The sequence below is a fragment of the Aulonocara stuartgranti genome, assembly GCF_965226115.1.
Source record: "Aulonocara stuartgranti genome assembly, chromosome: 15".
Classification (NCBI taxonomy): Eukaryota; Metazoa; Chordata; class Actinopteri; order Cichliformes; family Cichlidae; genus Aulonocara; species Aulonocara stuartgranti.
In genome coordinates this window covers 8,740,942-8,758,817 of record NC_138951.1, presented here as the reverse complement: position 1 = coordinate 8,758,817, position 17,876 = coordinate 8,740,942, and the positions used below count along the sequence as shown (strand labels likewise).

General features: G+C 37.2%; 2 protein-coding genes across 3 annotated transcripts in view; both read left to right on the top strand.

Annotated features, from left to right (window-relative positions):
- The first annotated feature begins 532 nt into the window (after window positions 1–532).
- On the top strand, window positions 533–9,301 carry sh3bgrl2 (SH3 domain binding glutamate-rich protein like 2). Its single transcript, XM_082505489.1, has 4 exons — window positions 533–843; window positions 4,758–4,943; window positions 6,742–6,822; window positions 7,521–9,301. The coding sequence occupies exons 1-4, from the start codon at window positions 799–801 to the stop codon at window positions 7,533–7,535; spliced, it is 327 nt and encodes a 108-aa protein (XP_082361615.1). The 5' UTR covers window positions 533–798; the 3' UTR covers window positions 7,536–9,301.
- Window positions 9,302–13,483: 4,182 nt separating this feature from the next.
- Window positions 13,484–17,876, top strand: part of LOC309688753 (scavenger receptor cysteine-rich type 1 protein M160-like) — a 53,041-nt gene continuing 48,648 nt past the window's right edge. For both annotated transcript variants that reach the window (XM_082504695.1, XM_082504694.1), the window contains exons 1-4: window positions 13,484–13,773; window positions 14,895–15,182; window positions 15,299–15,613; window positions 15,689–15,979. In XM_082504695.1, coding sequence (XP_082360821.1) covers window positions 13,563–13,773; window positions 14,895–15,182; window positions 15,299–15,613; window positions 15,689–15,979 — 1,105 coding nt within the window. In that variant the 5' untranslated portion in view covers window positions 13,484–13,562. The remainder of the gene's footprint in view (window positions 13,774–14,894; window positions 15,183–15,298; window positions 15,614–15,688; window positions 15,980–17,876) is intronic.

Here is a 17,876-nt window from a genome sequence, read left to right as displayed (position 1 = left end):
CGTGATCATTAAAAATGACCGAAAAAGAACTATTAAGGATTTATCGCAGTTGTGTGTGTGTGTGTGTGTGTGTGTGTGTGTGTGTGTGTGTGTGTGCGCGCTGGGTTGGGGGGGGGGGTTATTGAACAAAAACTATATGTGTTTTTATATGAATATAAAAACTTTTTTATTTGCAGGTGCGTGCATACCAGACGACAAAAGCACAAAACACGCCTAATTTAATCAAGAATTCTCTCAATTAACACAATATTATTTGCATTTTGAGTATTTGGGCCTATAGCTGCATAAAAAATGGTTTTAAAATGGAAATGCTCATAAAATATACTTGATCCATAAAAGCAATGCCTTCACCAGAAAAGTCCTGACCATTATAAAATAATAAATTTCTTTTATGGTGGATCCACCTCAATATGACTCGGGAGTATATTTACAAAAGATACAAATCAAAAATACTTCGGTATTAACTTCAGTAACTTAACGACATGGTTGTTTTAATTTGAAAGTGAGACCGGAAATGGATGTTGTTTATATATTCCTTTTAATGTAATGACGTGCGTTGAGCTGAGCTGTGAGTGGTGTGGGTGTAACAGTCAGCAGAAGCGCACGCTGTGTTATTGTGATGGCTCAGTTTGAATATTGGAGCCTGGTGTCTTCGCTCATCTAAAGCACATTTGCATAGTTTTCAGAAATTTAGCGTTTTTTGTTCTTTTTATTTTTATTTTTTGAAGGGTGGCAATAAACGAGGCTCGCTGCCACCAAACTGTTTTGCTGATCGTCTGACAGTAATTCGGGATTAAAATGGTCATCAAGGTTTACGTCGCCTCCTCAACTGGCTCTCTCGCGGTGAGTGTTTGCTAATGTGCCACAGAACTTGTTGACAGGTGCTTGGAAACAGTGCATTCAGAAACGCCGTGCGTAAATTTTCACTGCCACTTTATCGTTTGAACTCAATTATGTAATGGGACTAGGAGTGCGCCTGTTCGCGCTCAGCCACTTCAGACAGGCGCTGAAATCAGTCGGTATCATTTAGACAGGTGAGAAGGCTGCTCGGTAGTTAAGGTGCGCATTTCTGGTTAGGTGGACTTTGAAGTCTTCGTCTGTGCTGTGGACAGATCCTGTTAAAAGCTTTACTTATTTATTTATTTATTTATTCATTTTTAATTCTCTAAAAGCACTGTATATGCACTTGCATCTCAATTGTATTACAATTAGTCTGGCTTGTGGCCTCGTATGAGGTTTAAGGAACACAGCGAAGCTGAAACAAACAAGCCTGTCTCTTCTGTGGGCATAAACAAGCATGATGTTCCCGTTAGGCTTCCTCTAAATGTACTGGCAAAATAACAGAAACACCCTACTTCTTATTCTTACGTTAACTATACCCTCAGAAATTCCTGTAAATATCTAGTTTTGTCTGATTGACCCAGCATAAATATAAAGGGCATTTAAGTCCATGTGATTAAGTGGCATCCCAGAATATATTAGAGCGGATATTAAAACTATTATCAGATCAGGTTGATGTATAAACACAAAGAACAGTCTGGTTTTTATGGGATAAACAAATAGTAGACCTGCTGGCAGCTAGAATGTGATTCTTCCCAGTGAGATGTTGAACTGTGGTTCATGTCCAGTGTAAGTTTAGTCGGAGTACTTTTTCAGTTTCTTTTTCCTCACAGTTTTCTATTGTAAATATGATTTGTTTCTAACATTTGACAGGTTTTCACAGATTTTTATTAGTCTGTAATGTAGTGCACAATCAGATGAACCAGATGCAGCTGCAGTCCTGCTGCCCCTTTTGGCAAACTGCAGTTGCCTGCCATAGAGAAAGTCCAGCTGATATTGAGCGTGGGCAGAAAAACCATCACACAACACTCCTGCAAGAATGCTAAAAGAGTTAGGTAATGGGACAAATGAGTAATATTTATGTTATCATGCTTCGTCTCTTGAAGAGGGCAGGCCAATCTTTGAGCGTTTACAAAGGAGTTATTTTTAACCCTATGACACATACATTCAAAACAGACAGACTCCCTTTTTTTTTCTCCCCCAGAGACAAGAAAGAGCCATGCTCGGTGGAATAGGTCCACCATTGAACCAGTATTGAGCTCATGTGAATCTAATCCACTTTGAATGCTCTTCAATTGAGTTACATGTGATTGAATAAAGATGAAAGGTGAGGCGTATGTGTGTGTGTGCTGGAAAAATATAGTAGATAATGGCAATGAAAGATGGAGATGGTGGAAGATGACATGAAAAGCTGCAGTTTTAATACATCTGGAGAACGCAAAATACAAATGCTTAGGAAAAACGGTGTGTGTGTCCTCATTGGGTGGGGGGTGCAGCTCATGGTTTAATCTCAGCAAATTAGTGGGGCGGAATCTAATGAGCACAGAATGAATGAGATGTAGATCAGGTTATCCCCCCCACTCTTTAGTAGATGTGGTATGTGTTAAGTCTCACCCAAATGACCTACTATGATCATAGTTTCTATTAATTAAAACTCTTTGCATTATGTAGCCTAATAACTGTTGAAATGTTGGCTTTGGGCACGCATGGGCAACCATTCTCTTAGGAAAAATCATTGTGTGCCACATGATTTTAGGCATAGTGTGAAGGTTAAAAAAAATGCACATAACCTCCTGATCTTTATCTTAACCAAAAACACAAAACCTAAAACATGCATGTTTTTTTAGAATTAAAAAAATTTCCAATCCCCAACATAGGTGTAATTAATTATCAGTAGCAGTGCTTTTCTATCACATGTCATTTATATTCCCTGTTTGTGACTGAAGGATTAATTCTCTCTTAAACTAATCCCCATGTTTCATTAAGTCCTCTCAAACACAGCGCGTTTACTCTTGTGTGCTTGATTGTTTGTCTTAAATCCTACATGTATGCACGCACACACACAAAATCTGAACTCACCCATTCCACTGATGCACTCTTTCGCTCGCACTCACAGGGGGCACCTCTTTCATTATTTAGGCCCACGCTGCCTGTCTTTCACCTCAAAGGACGACCAACCGTCTCATATATGCCGTGCTGTTTACTAGCACTGTGACAAACTGTATGCTTTTAGGAGTAAAAGTGAAGTGAAGGTTAAACCTGTGACCTGGACAAAAAAAACCCAATTTGTCTCTTTTAAAGATTGCCAGTAACCATCATTTACTGTCCTATAAGTATCCTATCAGTCCAGATAAAGCTGTTTTATGACCACACACAGAGGAGCTTTTAGAGCGAGACAATAGATGACTTGAATCTTTGTTTGGGTGTATGTTTTTGACCAAGTGAGCAGAACAATCCCTTGCTATCTTTTAAGTTGGAACAAAAGGATCATTGTGGCTCCTTAATGTTGAGTAAATGTAAAAACACAGCAAAAATATTTTGCATTAAGACAGATTTTTGGGGGGGAAAAATAAGGAAATGGATAATTGATGGTACATTTGGTCACAAGAAAGCCAATTCATCGTTTTTTTTGTTGTTGTTTTTTTTAGGGGGGGGGGGGGTCTTCTGCCCAAATTGTTTTAATTAATCTGTTTTTTATGATGATAATGAGTGCTCAAGCATGCAGTCCATTGTTATGCTTGCATAAACAACAATGGCCTGCATGAATGTATAAACAAATTGGAAGTGGCAAATAGAATTTAGTATTACATTACGATTGATGTTGCTACCTAAACGGCTTCAAACTCTGAATGATTGCATATTCTGAAACAAGAAAAGGCCGTCCATAAAGGATTGGAGGACAAAGAGACAAACACTCGCCAACAGTTGCGGGTCTGAGACATTTGGACCATGCATCTAAAGTGTGTTTATGACCAAGTGTGGGAGTGTTCTGTCTTCTAAAAATATCCTTGGACTTTTCTTTCCCACAATTCACAAACACACTCTGTCCCAGAGTACTTGGGTCACTACTATAGGGAGTAGTTGCGTCCATCCTAGACCATAGCTGAAAAAGTTTGCTCCATAGGGCACTTTTAAGAATGGGGTAAAGTCCTGCATACAGCTGTAGTTGTAGCTTGCCTATATAATGTGAGTGTCGCTTTAAATGTACTTCCACAGTTAAACAGGCGAACATACTTTCTGTACTATCTGTTGCAGTAATGATTGAGTCGTGTCTAAATGATGAGAAATATTCAGATTTGTTACTTTAATAATGGAATAATAATGATTGTAACTGATAGGTTAATTGATGAATAATTATCCTTAAATCCAAATCTTGTAATTTGGCAATCGTATTGATATAAGACAAGACGTACAGTAGAAAAGGATGTTGCGTATTGGATTTCAAATGCAACGCCCTTTACTAATCTAATCAATAATCCTGCTTATTACCAACAAAGTTGATCTTCAGTTAATGCGTACACTGTACTCCCTCTGTTTGTGTGTGTGTGTGTGTGTGTGTGTGTGAGTGTGAGAGAGAGAGAGAGAGGCAGAGAGCGCTCCACTCACTCTTACTGGTGTCAGTTTACCATTTGTCATTTCAGGACTGCATTAAATACCTGACTGCTTAGCCAGGTGCCAGTGCTCAGAGGCAATGGATATGAAACACACACATAGAAACTACCATTTCTAACTGTACTTAACAACACATATATGGGGCATTTTAACCATGGCAGAGGGAAAGTAGTGTAGTGTAGTTGAGCTTGAGCTTTTTGGTTTTATAAAATCCTCTATTCTTGTGACTTCTCTTTTTTGGATTCTTTTAAGAATTTTTCTATCTTTCTCTGCCCTTTTCTTTCTTTTTATCAATTGCCATCTAGGTAAAGAAACATCAGCAGGCAGTAGTTGGTTTCCTGGAGGCCAACCGAATCGACTTCCAGGAAGTAGACATTACGATGCTGGAGGAGCAACGGCTCTGGATGTACCGCAACATCCCCAGGGATAAGCAACCAGAGAAGTGCAACCCGCTGCCTCCGCAGATTTTCAACGATGATCGCTACTGTGGTGTACGTGGTGGTGATGGGGTTATGTTTATCACATTTTTATAACCAGACATATATTTTGACCACATTTTCCATTCCAGTGTTTAACAAGACTCTCAGTTGTATTTCTTTCCTGTTGTATCTGATAAACATTGGCAATGGTCTGATGATGACTTATCTTGGTTAGATATCTACTGATTACACTGGAATCACCTAAAAATTGCCCTCTGCCCCCAGAGGCATACTTGCATAATGCAGTATGGATTAATCTATGAAAATAATTATCTCCAGCTCAAGCCTTGAAATTATGCCTTGACCTTGTACTTTGCAGGTTGTGGTGGTGGGTGAGTTGTTCCAGGTTAAAAGCAAATGAAAGAAAATCTGCACTACAAAGCTTAGAGGACTGTTGCCCTCCATCTACAGATCAGTGAAACTCTCCTTTCTGTCCGTGTAAAGACATTTACCTGAACATTTAACCATGTCTTAATTAGGGAGGGGAATTGATTCCAATTGCGTTATTGATATCAGTGTTAGCAGCATAATGCAGTTTTGCTGTCTTGGACACAATTTCCATTTTTAAGAAAAAGAAGTGTAATTTCAACAGTACGTCTGAGTTGTTCAAGCATGATAGGTTCAGGTAGCTCATTGCTCATTATGCCCTTTAATTATAAAATAAAAAGTTTTCATTAATTCATTTTTAACAGTGAACCCACACTAGAAAACAGACATTTCTGTAGCAGGTTGTGCGAAATCTCTCATTTAACTGTTAGTCTGTCACTTAATTACTTTTGTGTAGTATGAATGGCCATTTGGGGTTAGGTTTTTATCACTAGGAAAAGCTGTAAAACGTGTGAAAATACAGTCAAAAGTTCAAAATAGCTGAAATATCAAAAGGGAAATTTGGCTAGTTGAGTGCTTTGGCTTATATCTCAGAATCACCCAAAACACATGGCTTTTTCTTTCTCCTGTACTCAGTTTCAGATGAAACCTTTTATATAAATGAAGCAAGCAACTGCCAACAAAAGCAAATGATTTCACAGTTCAGTGTGTACTACTCCCTAAGTCTAAGTGAGAAATGGCTCTAATCAGAAAAGAATGAGAACTAGCTAAATTTGCCATTTGCCAGAGACAACCAATGCTTTGTGGGCTAGTATTCTGAAACCTCAAGAATAAAGCATTATTCTTATTTTATATAAGTCATGGACAGCTTGACTCTACGTGGATCAGCAAACACAAAATGAATGTTCATAACATGATTTATGGTTCACCAGACTTTTTTTTTTATTACTTTTTATTTTGTATTTTTTCCAAGTTTATAGAACATACAAACAAACCATACTTTTATATCACCAAATCGTTAATAGCAGCCAATATATCGGCCCATATATATATATATATATATATATATATATATATATATCTATATATATATATATATATATATCTGCTGAGGTATACTTACAGAATGCTTGATGCATGGATTTCGCCAATTTTAAGTGTATGCCATTAGTTTACACTGATATGTGTCAATACATCAATTTAAGCAATCTACATGATGGTGATTTTGATCAGTTGCCAGTTTACATCCTCCATTGAGATTGCAGGCTGCTCTGTAATCCTGTCGTAATCCGGTTTCACGGATGGGGCAGATTATCTGCTCTGCTTGACATCACTCTGACTGGCCAAGGCTCTCAACACTGATCTACAATGTCAAACAAATATTTTAAAAGGAGACTCAGAAGGCCTGGTTTTCAGGGAAGCGTATAACCACCTTTCAATCTTCCAATTGCTCAAAACCTAACATCCTCCTCTCCTCCGACAGGACTATGAAGACTTCTTCCTGTCTAAAGAGAACAACACTGTATTTGCATTCCTTGGGCTCAGTTCCCAACCCTCTGTTAAAGTAAGTGAATGTGCATACACACGAAGCACATTGTTCTAACTGTAACTCAAACCGCTGACATGGTTTCCAGTCACATTTAACCCCCGGTGTTACTGCTTCATCAGCATCTTTACTCTCTGCAAACTTTGGTTTGTCGCTTTAATTTCATGCACATCAGCTTTTTTGAGGAGTTGAAAATAGAGAATTCAGAAAAATCATGAAATCCCGTAGTTGTGGATTCAGTGAGCATATCTCCTCTCCTCAATATTAATCTTTTATGTCTTTCACTTAGATATCCTCTTAGAATTTATTATGTAATGATAGTTCCAATGCTTCTTCAGAAAGAGTTAGCTTTTGTGCTAAGAGTTGCAGGAAAAGTCAGTCCTTACATACAAGACCAGCTATACTGGTTCTTTTGAAAGAATGCAGAATTACAGGACCTATGTATCAAATATGAAAGAGACCTATTTTGAAACCTCACTAAAAAGCATGTATTTGATTTCTCCAAGTCACACCCATCTCTGTTCCTCGCCTAGATCTTGATTGGATAACTGAGTTAGAAGTGATTTGATTAGACCAGCAGTTTTTTTTTTTTTTGTTTGTTTGTTTCTTTTGTCTGGTTTTGGAGTACAAAAAAACTGGTGCAGCAGATATAAGAAATATTTTTTCACACTAAGCAAACTGACTATTGTGCTCTCTCTCTTTTTCCCCCCCAACAGGATTCAGAGTCATAGATCAGACTGCTGGTACTTGTCCAGAATTAGTATCTCTTCCTGGATCTTGCTGCCTCCTTTTCCACACTTCTCTTTACAGCATTTTGCCAAAAGCTGTTACATGTGGACTTACCTCGTGTGACCTCTTCTGACTTGAAAAACTCCTTAAACTCTTTTCCACCATCACCAAGTTTCCAAGTGTCTGACTCTGAAGAAGTCAGAGACTTACTCACTGACACAGGAGATTAGCTTGATGAATCAGTTTCTTTCCTTTTTGTTTAACACACTGTGGCGGCAAACACTGTTTCTGAATAAAGTAGCAAATATTCTGAGCTAGTAGACGATGTAGCAGCTTCTGCCCTTTGGATAACCTAAATGCAGTGAGTAGGGAAGGGAAAGATCATGTGCAGCAGTGTAAAACAGATCATCTGAATATACCGCTGCGGTGTGTCTTTGTGTTTCTGTCTCAATCAGCAGCTGTTAATGACAACCTGAAACAACCTAAGCCTGTGTGTACCTGTGAGAGTGATAGCAGCCATCTAAACAAAAGACTGCAGCTGACAACGTAGCAGATAAGACCCAAGAATCATAATGCATATTAAGAATTAATAATAATTCTAAATATTTTTATGCTGAATCACCTTGATCTTGCTCTTATATTAATCCACTGCCAAAGTTTCTGCAAATAATTTGCCTGGTATTATTTTACTTGGCATTGTTTTAAAAAAAAAATAAATCAAAATGACAAGTTTCTCAGTGCTTTGTGACCTCCCTACACTGTGTGACGCTCAGCTCCAGCAGTCTTCAGTTGTTGTACAAGTGTACGTATTCTTTTTTAAGCTGTTGATTAATAAACATTTGGTGCTAGTGAGTATTTACAGCAGGATGATGTGGGTTTTGTTAATCTGCAGTTCTGTGGCTCACCAGTGCATTTTTTAAAATAGTCATTAACACTAAAGTCCATATTAGACACAATTAAGCTGTGTCACAATCTGGATTAATTCTGTTCTTTAATCAAATTTTGCTATTGCTAAAACACAATTACCAATAACTGAGCCGTGACAGTGTGTATCATCCTATTACTACACAAGATTGATCATTGATCATCTAGTTATTGGTGAAAGTTTGAGAATTTGTAATGACAACCTGTGCCTCCCCTTCTTTCTATATTTATAAATGTGAAATGTGAGCAAACTACCCTCTGTGTGTTTAAATTTGATATATGTAGCGTTAGCGTATCAGGTCCAGCTCTTTGTCCTTTCCTATTCATCTATATTCTGTGTTACCGCTCCCCAACACCAACGCTGATTATATTATTTACATGACTCCCCCCAGTCAGATGGATTTGGATGGTAGCTGATTTTAGGTTTACAGATGAAGGAAAAACCAGACACGCCATTTTTTTCCCCTAAATGTTGTGCCATCGTGTGTAAAAGGATGTCTGAGTTGCACATATATCAGTCAAACGGCGTTGATCTTATACTTTCATCACTCATGACGATCACAACATTCCCGTTTTGCTGATTTATGTGAAAGAAAATTGTGAAGCTTGTAAATTTTTGTGAAGAATATGTTAAATAACAAAGTCACTGCATGTACTGTGTTTCAACTTTCCCTGCGACTGCTTGTAAGAAGCTTTTTAGATTTGTACTCATGTGACACATTACTGTAAAGCATATTTTGCACAACAATGCTGATTATAATATTGTCAGTTAATTTGCATCTCTGTTTTTCATATGCATGTTATTATTCTATTACAATTTAAAACAATTAAAATAAGAGAATTACCATAGAATCAGTATTGAATTAAAAGCAAATCAAACTGAGAATAGCAAACTGACAACTGAAGAGAACATTTAGAAAATCCATTTTCAATGGCTCTGTAGGTCTTTTCTTGTGTTATGCCAATAATGCAAATTGTATGAACTGCCCTTTGAATTCAGCTTTCTGCTGATAGGTATCAGAGATACATTTCCTGTAAGGTTTCTCAAACAGGAACTTAATGGAAATATAAGATGACATATTGCAAACTCAGGCAGAGAATGAATAGCACCAAGTTGGACCATGTTTGCCTTCAGAACTGCCTAAATTTGTCATAGCAAGGATTCAACAATGTGCTGGAAACATTCCTCTGAGATTCTGGCACATGTGACATGATAACATCACACAGTTCTGCAGACTTGTTGATTGACACCCAGAAGCCCAAAGCTAACTACAGAAAATCCCATACACGATTACACCACCAGCACCAGCCTTGATACAAGAATGGATCCATGCAGAGAACAACCACTCACTGGATATTTTTTCCAAAAATTCTAGAGATGGTTGTGTGAGAAAATTCCCAGAAAACCAACTTGTCTGACACCATTAACCATACCACATTTATAGTCCTTTAAATCATCTTTCTTCCCCATTCTGTTGCTTTTATCTTGTCTACATGCCTAAATGCCCTGAGATATTGTCATGTTATTGGCTGATTGGACATTTGGATGGACCAGAAGCCGAACTGGTGTATCTAATGTAGTGGAGGGAAAGTTTATCTGGCTTTTTTTCAGTGGGGAAACAGGAGTGGCCACTAGTGGACCTGTGAAGAATGGCAGAACAATTCAAGCTGAAGCAGGGTGAACAGTTGGACGTTAAAAGTGTTGACGATACAGTGTTGTCTATAAAATATGTAAAAGAAATGGTCAAAATGCCTTAAATTAAAAACAGAAATGTATAAATTTGTGTCCACGGGTGAAGGGATGTTTGTAGGCCTAATTTCACAGCATCAAAGGTACCAGTTTCTCCAATTTCATTAAGTTGTGACTCCCACTATGTATTCCAATAAAGTACTTTTTTAAGGAAGAACAAAAGGCTAATGTTAGCACAAATATGAGCCAACAACATGATAATATACTGCTAGTGCTGAAATTGCTGTTGTAGTTGTAACCCTGGTATATACACGCCTTTCTACTTATTAGACTATTATCCTGTTTGTGACATGATCGGCCTGTTTTTCAGACCACCCACGGTGTTGTCAGGTAGGTTTGTGAGGTAATTTCCCATCAGAGAATCTCAGATTCTATAATGATTTACCCAGATGTCAATATGTGCAATATGTGCTTAACCTACTGTCCTTTCAAACTCCAGTATTCTCTAATGTTAGATCGATTCTCCCAATGATAAAATTTGGAAATAGAAAATTGCGTTGTTTACAATGTCTGGCTCCGTTTGGACACCCTAGACCACGAAGCCACAATCTTTGTGGCTGTGACCCATTTTAGTGAAAGATTGATTACAAGGACATCTTCACTGCATGTAAGATTTTAACAAATAAACCAAACAGCTTCTCAGAGGATTTTTTTTTTTTTTTAGATAAGCAATAAGACTTTGTAAGAAATAATATTAAATTAAGTGAACAGACAGTTTTATATATGCCAGGTCTCATAGAAATCTCTATGAGATTTTATTATCTGGATAAATAAAGGTCTGATGAATATATTATTTTCTTATTACATTATTCTCATGTAGCCAGTTCAAGATACTAAACTCTGGTTTCCTATTACTGTGCTTTATGGTGCTCTCTGTGCAACTAACCAGCAGATTAACTTTAGTTATGCCTGTTATAGATCAACCTGATATCATAGCAAAGCGTGTAATAGAGATGGCGTTCCAATATGTCCATTCCACACTTTGGATCTCTAAAGTGTGAAAATGGATGTTTCTTGAAGGTGTTTCACCTCTCATCCAAGAAGCTTCTTCAGTTCTAAAACCACATGGTGGAGAGTCCCAGGTATTTAATCCCTAGTGGAAGTTGTCCTTTAAGTTGTCCATTATTAATCATGTGTCTCACTACATGTAACTCATCTGTCTCGCCACCAGGGAAGGGATCTCAAAACTGTGTTGTAGGTGGTTGACAATTGGTGCGTAAGCCACCCTCTCTGTTCACGGATGGTCGTTCATAGTGTACATTGATGGCATCTTTCACTCCTTCAGTCTCAGATGCCATCTGAAGGTTTTGGGGCTGCAGTCTGCATTAGTAATGGCCTTAAAATGAAATTAAAGCTGATGTGAATGATAACTACAAGTAGGTTTAGCACAGAAGTAGGTCAGTCGCTAAGTTTACTGACTGATATTTCACAACAAGCAACCACAAAAGCATCCCTTTGACCTTGATTTCCCAATTATCTATGTTGTTGTGAGTAAATAATTACCTCTGCCAAAGGAGATATGTTCTTGGTAGCTGTTGCATGTGTGCATGTTTATGTATGTCTCATTCTATCTATAAACATGACAGCTTGCAAAGTTTTGAATAAATTGTGCCAACATTTTGTAGGGGTGTAAAGTGGGGTCATCTTAACAATCAATATAAATTTACCTTACATTCAATACGATCTTCAAGGTTAACCTAATGAATGGCTATTGACAAAAACTTAACTGTGTATTGTTAGCATATAAAAAGTACCAAAAAGTACCAATACCAGAAGTAAGAGGTCACATTTGACCTTTGATCTCTCCTTCAAGGTCAAGTGATTGTTCTGAAGGTTATAGTAATGTATATAGAGATCTTCCAAACGAATTACCTAATGCCATTGCTTGTACTGACAACATATAGGCATATAGGGAATGATATATAAGGATTCAAAACATTGCATTACTTCTTTCTGACCTCTTTTTGGCAACATTTCCAAAAATAAACATTTAAACAAATTTTATAAACAATGAAATGAATGCTACATATGTAGTATATTCACATAAAAAATGACAACTGTTTATTTTTAAAATTATGGTAAGTATATTAAAATGAGTTTCAAACAGGGCAAATAACGAAAACTTGCACTTTGATTTGTTTATGCTCCATAACATAGTACTTGTGTTTAAAAAGAACAAAGGCAACAAAGTTTTTTTTTAAATTTTATATACTGTACATAAGATATGCTATACAAATACTATTCCTTTCAAAGTAAAAACTGCCAGAGAATGAGCCACCTTGGTGGAGAGCTGCACTATCATTCTTGTTCTTATTGTCTTTCATTATCTTTTGCAACATCATGTAAAATGTTGCTTCTCTTTATGATGAATATGATAACTGTTTAAAAAAATAGTATATGTAGGCTTTAGTGAAAAACAAAATCCACTCATCAACTTGTCTTTAATGATTGATCAAAATGTCAATATCTCTCCAGTCTGCAATCCAAGTCCAGCTAGAGTTTGATTTATAGCAAGGAATTTGTTCATTGGGGTTTTTGTTCATCGGCTCACCCTTAGGGTGAGCAATTTATTACAAATACTGATTTCATTTTTAAAAGATTTCTAGTCGTTGTGAATTTAAAGAGGACTGTATTATCAGCTTTTGGTGAAAACAAAAAGATTAAACAAAGCTTTTCTAAAGACAGGGGGTTCGGAGAGATGTAAAGCCATTTTTCAAATTCACTGTTATGTTTTACAGCATTTGACCAACACTGAAGACACAATATGATCCTCATTTTGGATGAAAAACAACAATTTATTTTTCACTTGTCTCTTGGTGAGTTACTGGAGTTTTTTCTCAGTTTGACTTCATGTGGACATATTTTTTCTTGAGTGGAAACATGGTTTGGTTGTGTGTTAGTATCATGAGTGAGAAGTGGGAGTTTATTTACTGGATCAGTTTAAAACTATCCAGGATCCTTTTGTCTTCCATATTTATAATATATTTAACAAATCATAGGTCTGACTACAGTGTAGACTGTTAACACAGAGTTTTATTTTGTATCTAAGTTCACATCTCCTGTCAGATTTAATCAGACTACTTTGCTATATATTTCTGCTGCAGGCCTGTTGAGTTTGCTGCAGTTTACAGGTCAGTAAATAACCCATGAATATTAAGATAATTGGATTTCTCCATTAAAAAACTGCCTTTATGTTTTTAAGGTCTAGGTAAAACATTGAACATCCTTTGTGGTTTTGTTTTTCTCATATCCAGAATGTGAAAAAATTAGGCTGGTCGGACCTTCGCGTTGCTCTGGCAGAGTGGAGGTCTTCTACCAAGACAGTTGGGGAACTGTCTGTGATGATGAGTGGAGCATGGCCAATGCTGAGGTGGTGTGTCGAGAGCTAAACTGTGGGACAGCTATGGAGGCCAAAAACGATGCTTTCTTTGGACGTGGAAAGGATGAGATCTGGTTGGATGATGTACAGTGTGTTGGGAACGAGTCTTCCATCCTTCAGTGTCAGCACAAACCATTTGGGAAAAATAACTGTGGCCACAGTGAAGATGCAGGAGTGGTCTGTTCAGGTACGTCTAGATAATGTTTGACATATTTTGTTGTACATTACATGTACCCCATGCACAGGGTAAGATATGTATTCATTTATTTATTTTTGTTTATACACACATTTTAAGAACTTTCTCAGTCTAGTATAATATAATATTCTCTTAAGCTAGTGTCGGCAGGTAGAAGCTGAGACTTCTATAAGGATGTGTCAGCTGGAGTCGCAAAGACTGCTTAAACTGTTTTGACTAAAAATTGCTGTCTTGGTCGGTTTGAATAACTCTGGGCAGACCGAATGTTGAGAAAAATCTAAGCAGAGCCTTAGTTATGGTGGGAGCAGTGATCTTCCAAGAGGAATGGCTTCAGGAAAACAAGTTGCAGCACATGTGATTGTCAGGAGAAATTGACTACCAGCTTTTGACAATTGCAGCATAAGGGAGGATTCATTGATGCAGCCCTAACTATACGATTTAGCAAAAAGGAAAGTTTTTAATCTTAAAAGTAGAGATAGTGTCTGTCTCCTGAATCCAAACTGGAACATAACATAACGTAACATAACGTAACGTAACGTAGCGTAACGTAACGTAGCGTAACGTAACGTAACGTAACGTAACGTAACCATATGTTTCGCCCCAAGAATAAAGAACTTAAGAATTTGAGCCAGTATATTAAAATGTAGTCAAATGTAATGGGAATTTCTTTATCTTTCCAGTCAACTTTAGTGACATTTCTTCAAACATTAACCCCATTCTTTTTTAATTAAAAAGGCTGCGAGTATAGAACTCTTGCTTTAAAAGTTTAATGTTGATTACAAACAATTATTTTGTGTATTTAATGTCAATTAAAAATACCAGTTTTGATGCTGGTCTTAATTAAACAGGTCGTGCCCAAATAAACCTAAAAATTATCAAAATAATATACTGAAAGACTAACTTCCCCTTAGAGAGGTATTCCCCTTAATTGGAACCAAAAACTGGAAAATATCACTTTTCATAACTGAATTCAGTTTTGCTATAAAATTAGCTATAAATGTTCTCCCTTGTCTATAGTCTTAAGGTTATTAGGAAATACATAGAGTGGATTTCATACTTTTTCACAGTGTTATTTGTCATAGACTAACCATTTAGTTTTATATATTTTATAGGACATGTGCGGCTTGTCAATGGAACTCGTTGCAATGGCAGAGTAGAAATTTACCACGAAGCTCAGTGGAAACGAGTTTGCAGTGATTTGGGCAAACAAGCAGCTCATGTTGTGTGCCAAGAAGCTGGTTGTGGCGATCCACCCACTCAGACTGAGACATTGTATTTTGGAGATGCACGTGCCCTGCCTGCAATCAAACCCATCTGCTCTGGAAATGAGACCTCTGTCTCACAGTGCTCACTTCTAAAAGTCAATGAAAGTTGTGATGATGCTACTGTTGTCTGTGGAAGTAAGTCACACGTGTGCTCACAAAACTATCAGTAATTAATTGTAAAAGTGACACTGTTAGAATCTGCCATTTCTGAAAAAACTTGCCCTTAATTTTTTTTTTTTTTAAATTAACAGACAGTCAACCCATTCGGCTGGTGAATGGGACTAATCGCTGCTCTGGTAGAGTGGAAATCTACTATAGTTCACAATGGGGAACAGTCTGTGATGATAGATGGGGAATGCAAGAAGCAACTGTCGCATGTCGAGAGATGAACTGTGGGAATGCTCTCTCAGTCAAATATAAGACTTACTTTGGGAGAGGTCAAGATCAGATTTGGCTGGATAAGATGGAGTGCACTGGTCATGAGATGTTTCTTGCTGACTGCCCTCACAAAGGTTTTGGAGTATATGACTGTAACCACAGTGAATATGCTGGTGTCGTGTGCTCAGGTAAGACAGGATGTATTCTGAGTTTCAAACCTGAGTTTTAATGAAAATCCTAAAAACCCAAATTCTGCTTTGCAGAGACAGTCAGATTGATCAATGGAACTGACAGCTGTTCTGGCAGAGTGGAGGTTTTCCATGATGGCCGATGGGGGAAACTTTGTAGTAATAACTGGGGCCTTAAAGAAGCTGCAGTCCTATGTAAGGAGCTCAACTGTGGAGATCCAAAAAATTCCAAGGACATCTTTTACTTTGGTGACAGCTCACTGCAAGGGTTCACAAGTAGATGCTCTGATAATGTGAACTCTATCAGCCAGTGTCAACTGCAAGAACACAGAGGGTCATGTGAAGGTGTTTCTCTTGTATGTTCAGGTAAGAGACAAAAACTATAGATATGCTCCTCTAGTGCTTTCCAAGAATAACAAAGGTCATGTTTGCTCATTAAGAAAAGACTAGCCTATGTGCATTCTTTAGTTTTACCTTGTGATATGGCAATTATTTAATGCATGGTCACAGAGTTATTTCACTATTAAAATTACCAGCATTTAGCAAATACAACTTTAATGTGAGACAGCAGATAAATATTAACCACTTACAATGCTAAATTCTATTTCATTTGACAATGTACTAATATCAGCCAGCAAGGGTAATACAACCCCTTCGCTTTAACTACTTTTATTATCAACAAAAGTGAAAAATTGTGAAGCGGAAGGAGAAGAAAATATGTAAATGTCTACATCAATCAATCTAGGCTTAATTTTAAGCAGACTGATTATAGAATTCTGCAGACCACTTTGAGTGATAAGCATGTTGAAATTAACTCAATCAAAAGTAGCTGATTTTTTTATGCTAAATAAAACATAAAATAAAGAGCAAAAAAAAAAAAGGACAGCTTCTGTTTAGACCTCAGCCACACATTAAGTCATGAGGTCATATTCACAAACCAGTAGAGTTAGCAGTCAAACATTGTCAACACACTGTTAAATTCTTTTTTTCCTTCATGACTTACTTTGTAGCATTTTTGATACATAGAAGGGGGAACACAGGAGTCCCCTTTTATATGTGCACATTTATACTAACCACCACCATTAGGTTTAATGAAATTTAGAAGAAAAAGGAGGAAAAGGCGCCAGATAATAGACATGGCCTTATCCTTTTTAATAAACAAAATATTAAAGTTATTTTAATTTTTCATTCACAAACTTAACATTTGAGAATGGAAAGAAAAAATCTTGATATTAATATTAATGTTGTTTATTTTTTGTTTATGTGTCTTCATCTTTTGCTTCTTTGTTTTCTTTTTCTCCTTGTTTTTGAAACAATGGGGAGCCAATAGAGATGAGCAAGTTTGAGATCCCAGTCGCTACCAAACTATGCTGATTTTTGGCTTTATGTCTGTGTCATAAACTGTGTGCGGCAGGCAGGAAGGAGGACCGAAATGCAGACTCCAGGATGTGAAATGTAAACTCATAAACAGCTTTATTGCTGAAAAAGGAATGCCAACCAAGTCCAGAAATAAACAAAAACAGAGTTTAACCTCTTAGGACCTGGCACCCACATACGTGGACATCAGATTTTGGGTTGTCTAGACCAAAATATTAAATTTTGCTCTACAAGGGCCTGATATCCACTTACGAGGACATTATGCTGCCACTGTTCCATCAAAATTTTAAACAAATATCCTCATCCTCAGCTCTCATTTTTCTTAGGAACAAAAATCGGGTAAAAGAAAAAATCTGGTGATTCTTTGTTTTTACATTCATTGGGTCCCAATATGCCCAAATATCAAAGAGAAATTAAAAATGCATGCCGTGGAAGAGTTCGGGTCTTAGGAGGTTAAAACAAAAAATGCTGAAGTTTAGGAAAACAGAGTCCACAAAATCAAAATCCCAGCAGCAGAAGTCTAAAACAAAACCGAGGAGCTGGGTCAACCATGAATCCAAAGAGGCACTTTCTTTTCAGCTGGCGGTTGTCTGGAAGTGCTATATAAATAAATTGCTTGCTTGCTAAAGCCAAAAGAAGTTCTGGAAGCCGCAGGTGGTGGTGCAGGTGATGGATGTACGGGCTCACCAGAGGCGTCAGCGGACACAAGGAGATGTTTTTTATGTGCATTAAAGTTATATAAAAATTTAACAGTGCAAATGCAAATTCCTTGCTGACAGTTTAACCAAAAGGCATTTCCAGTGGAAATTGGCCGACATAACCATGTCTAATATCCACAAAACTTAAAAAGACGTTATACACACACAATACAGTAATATTATGTTGC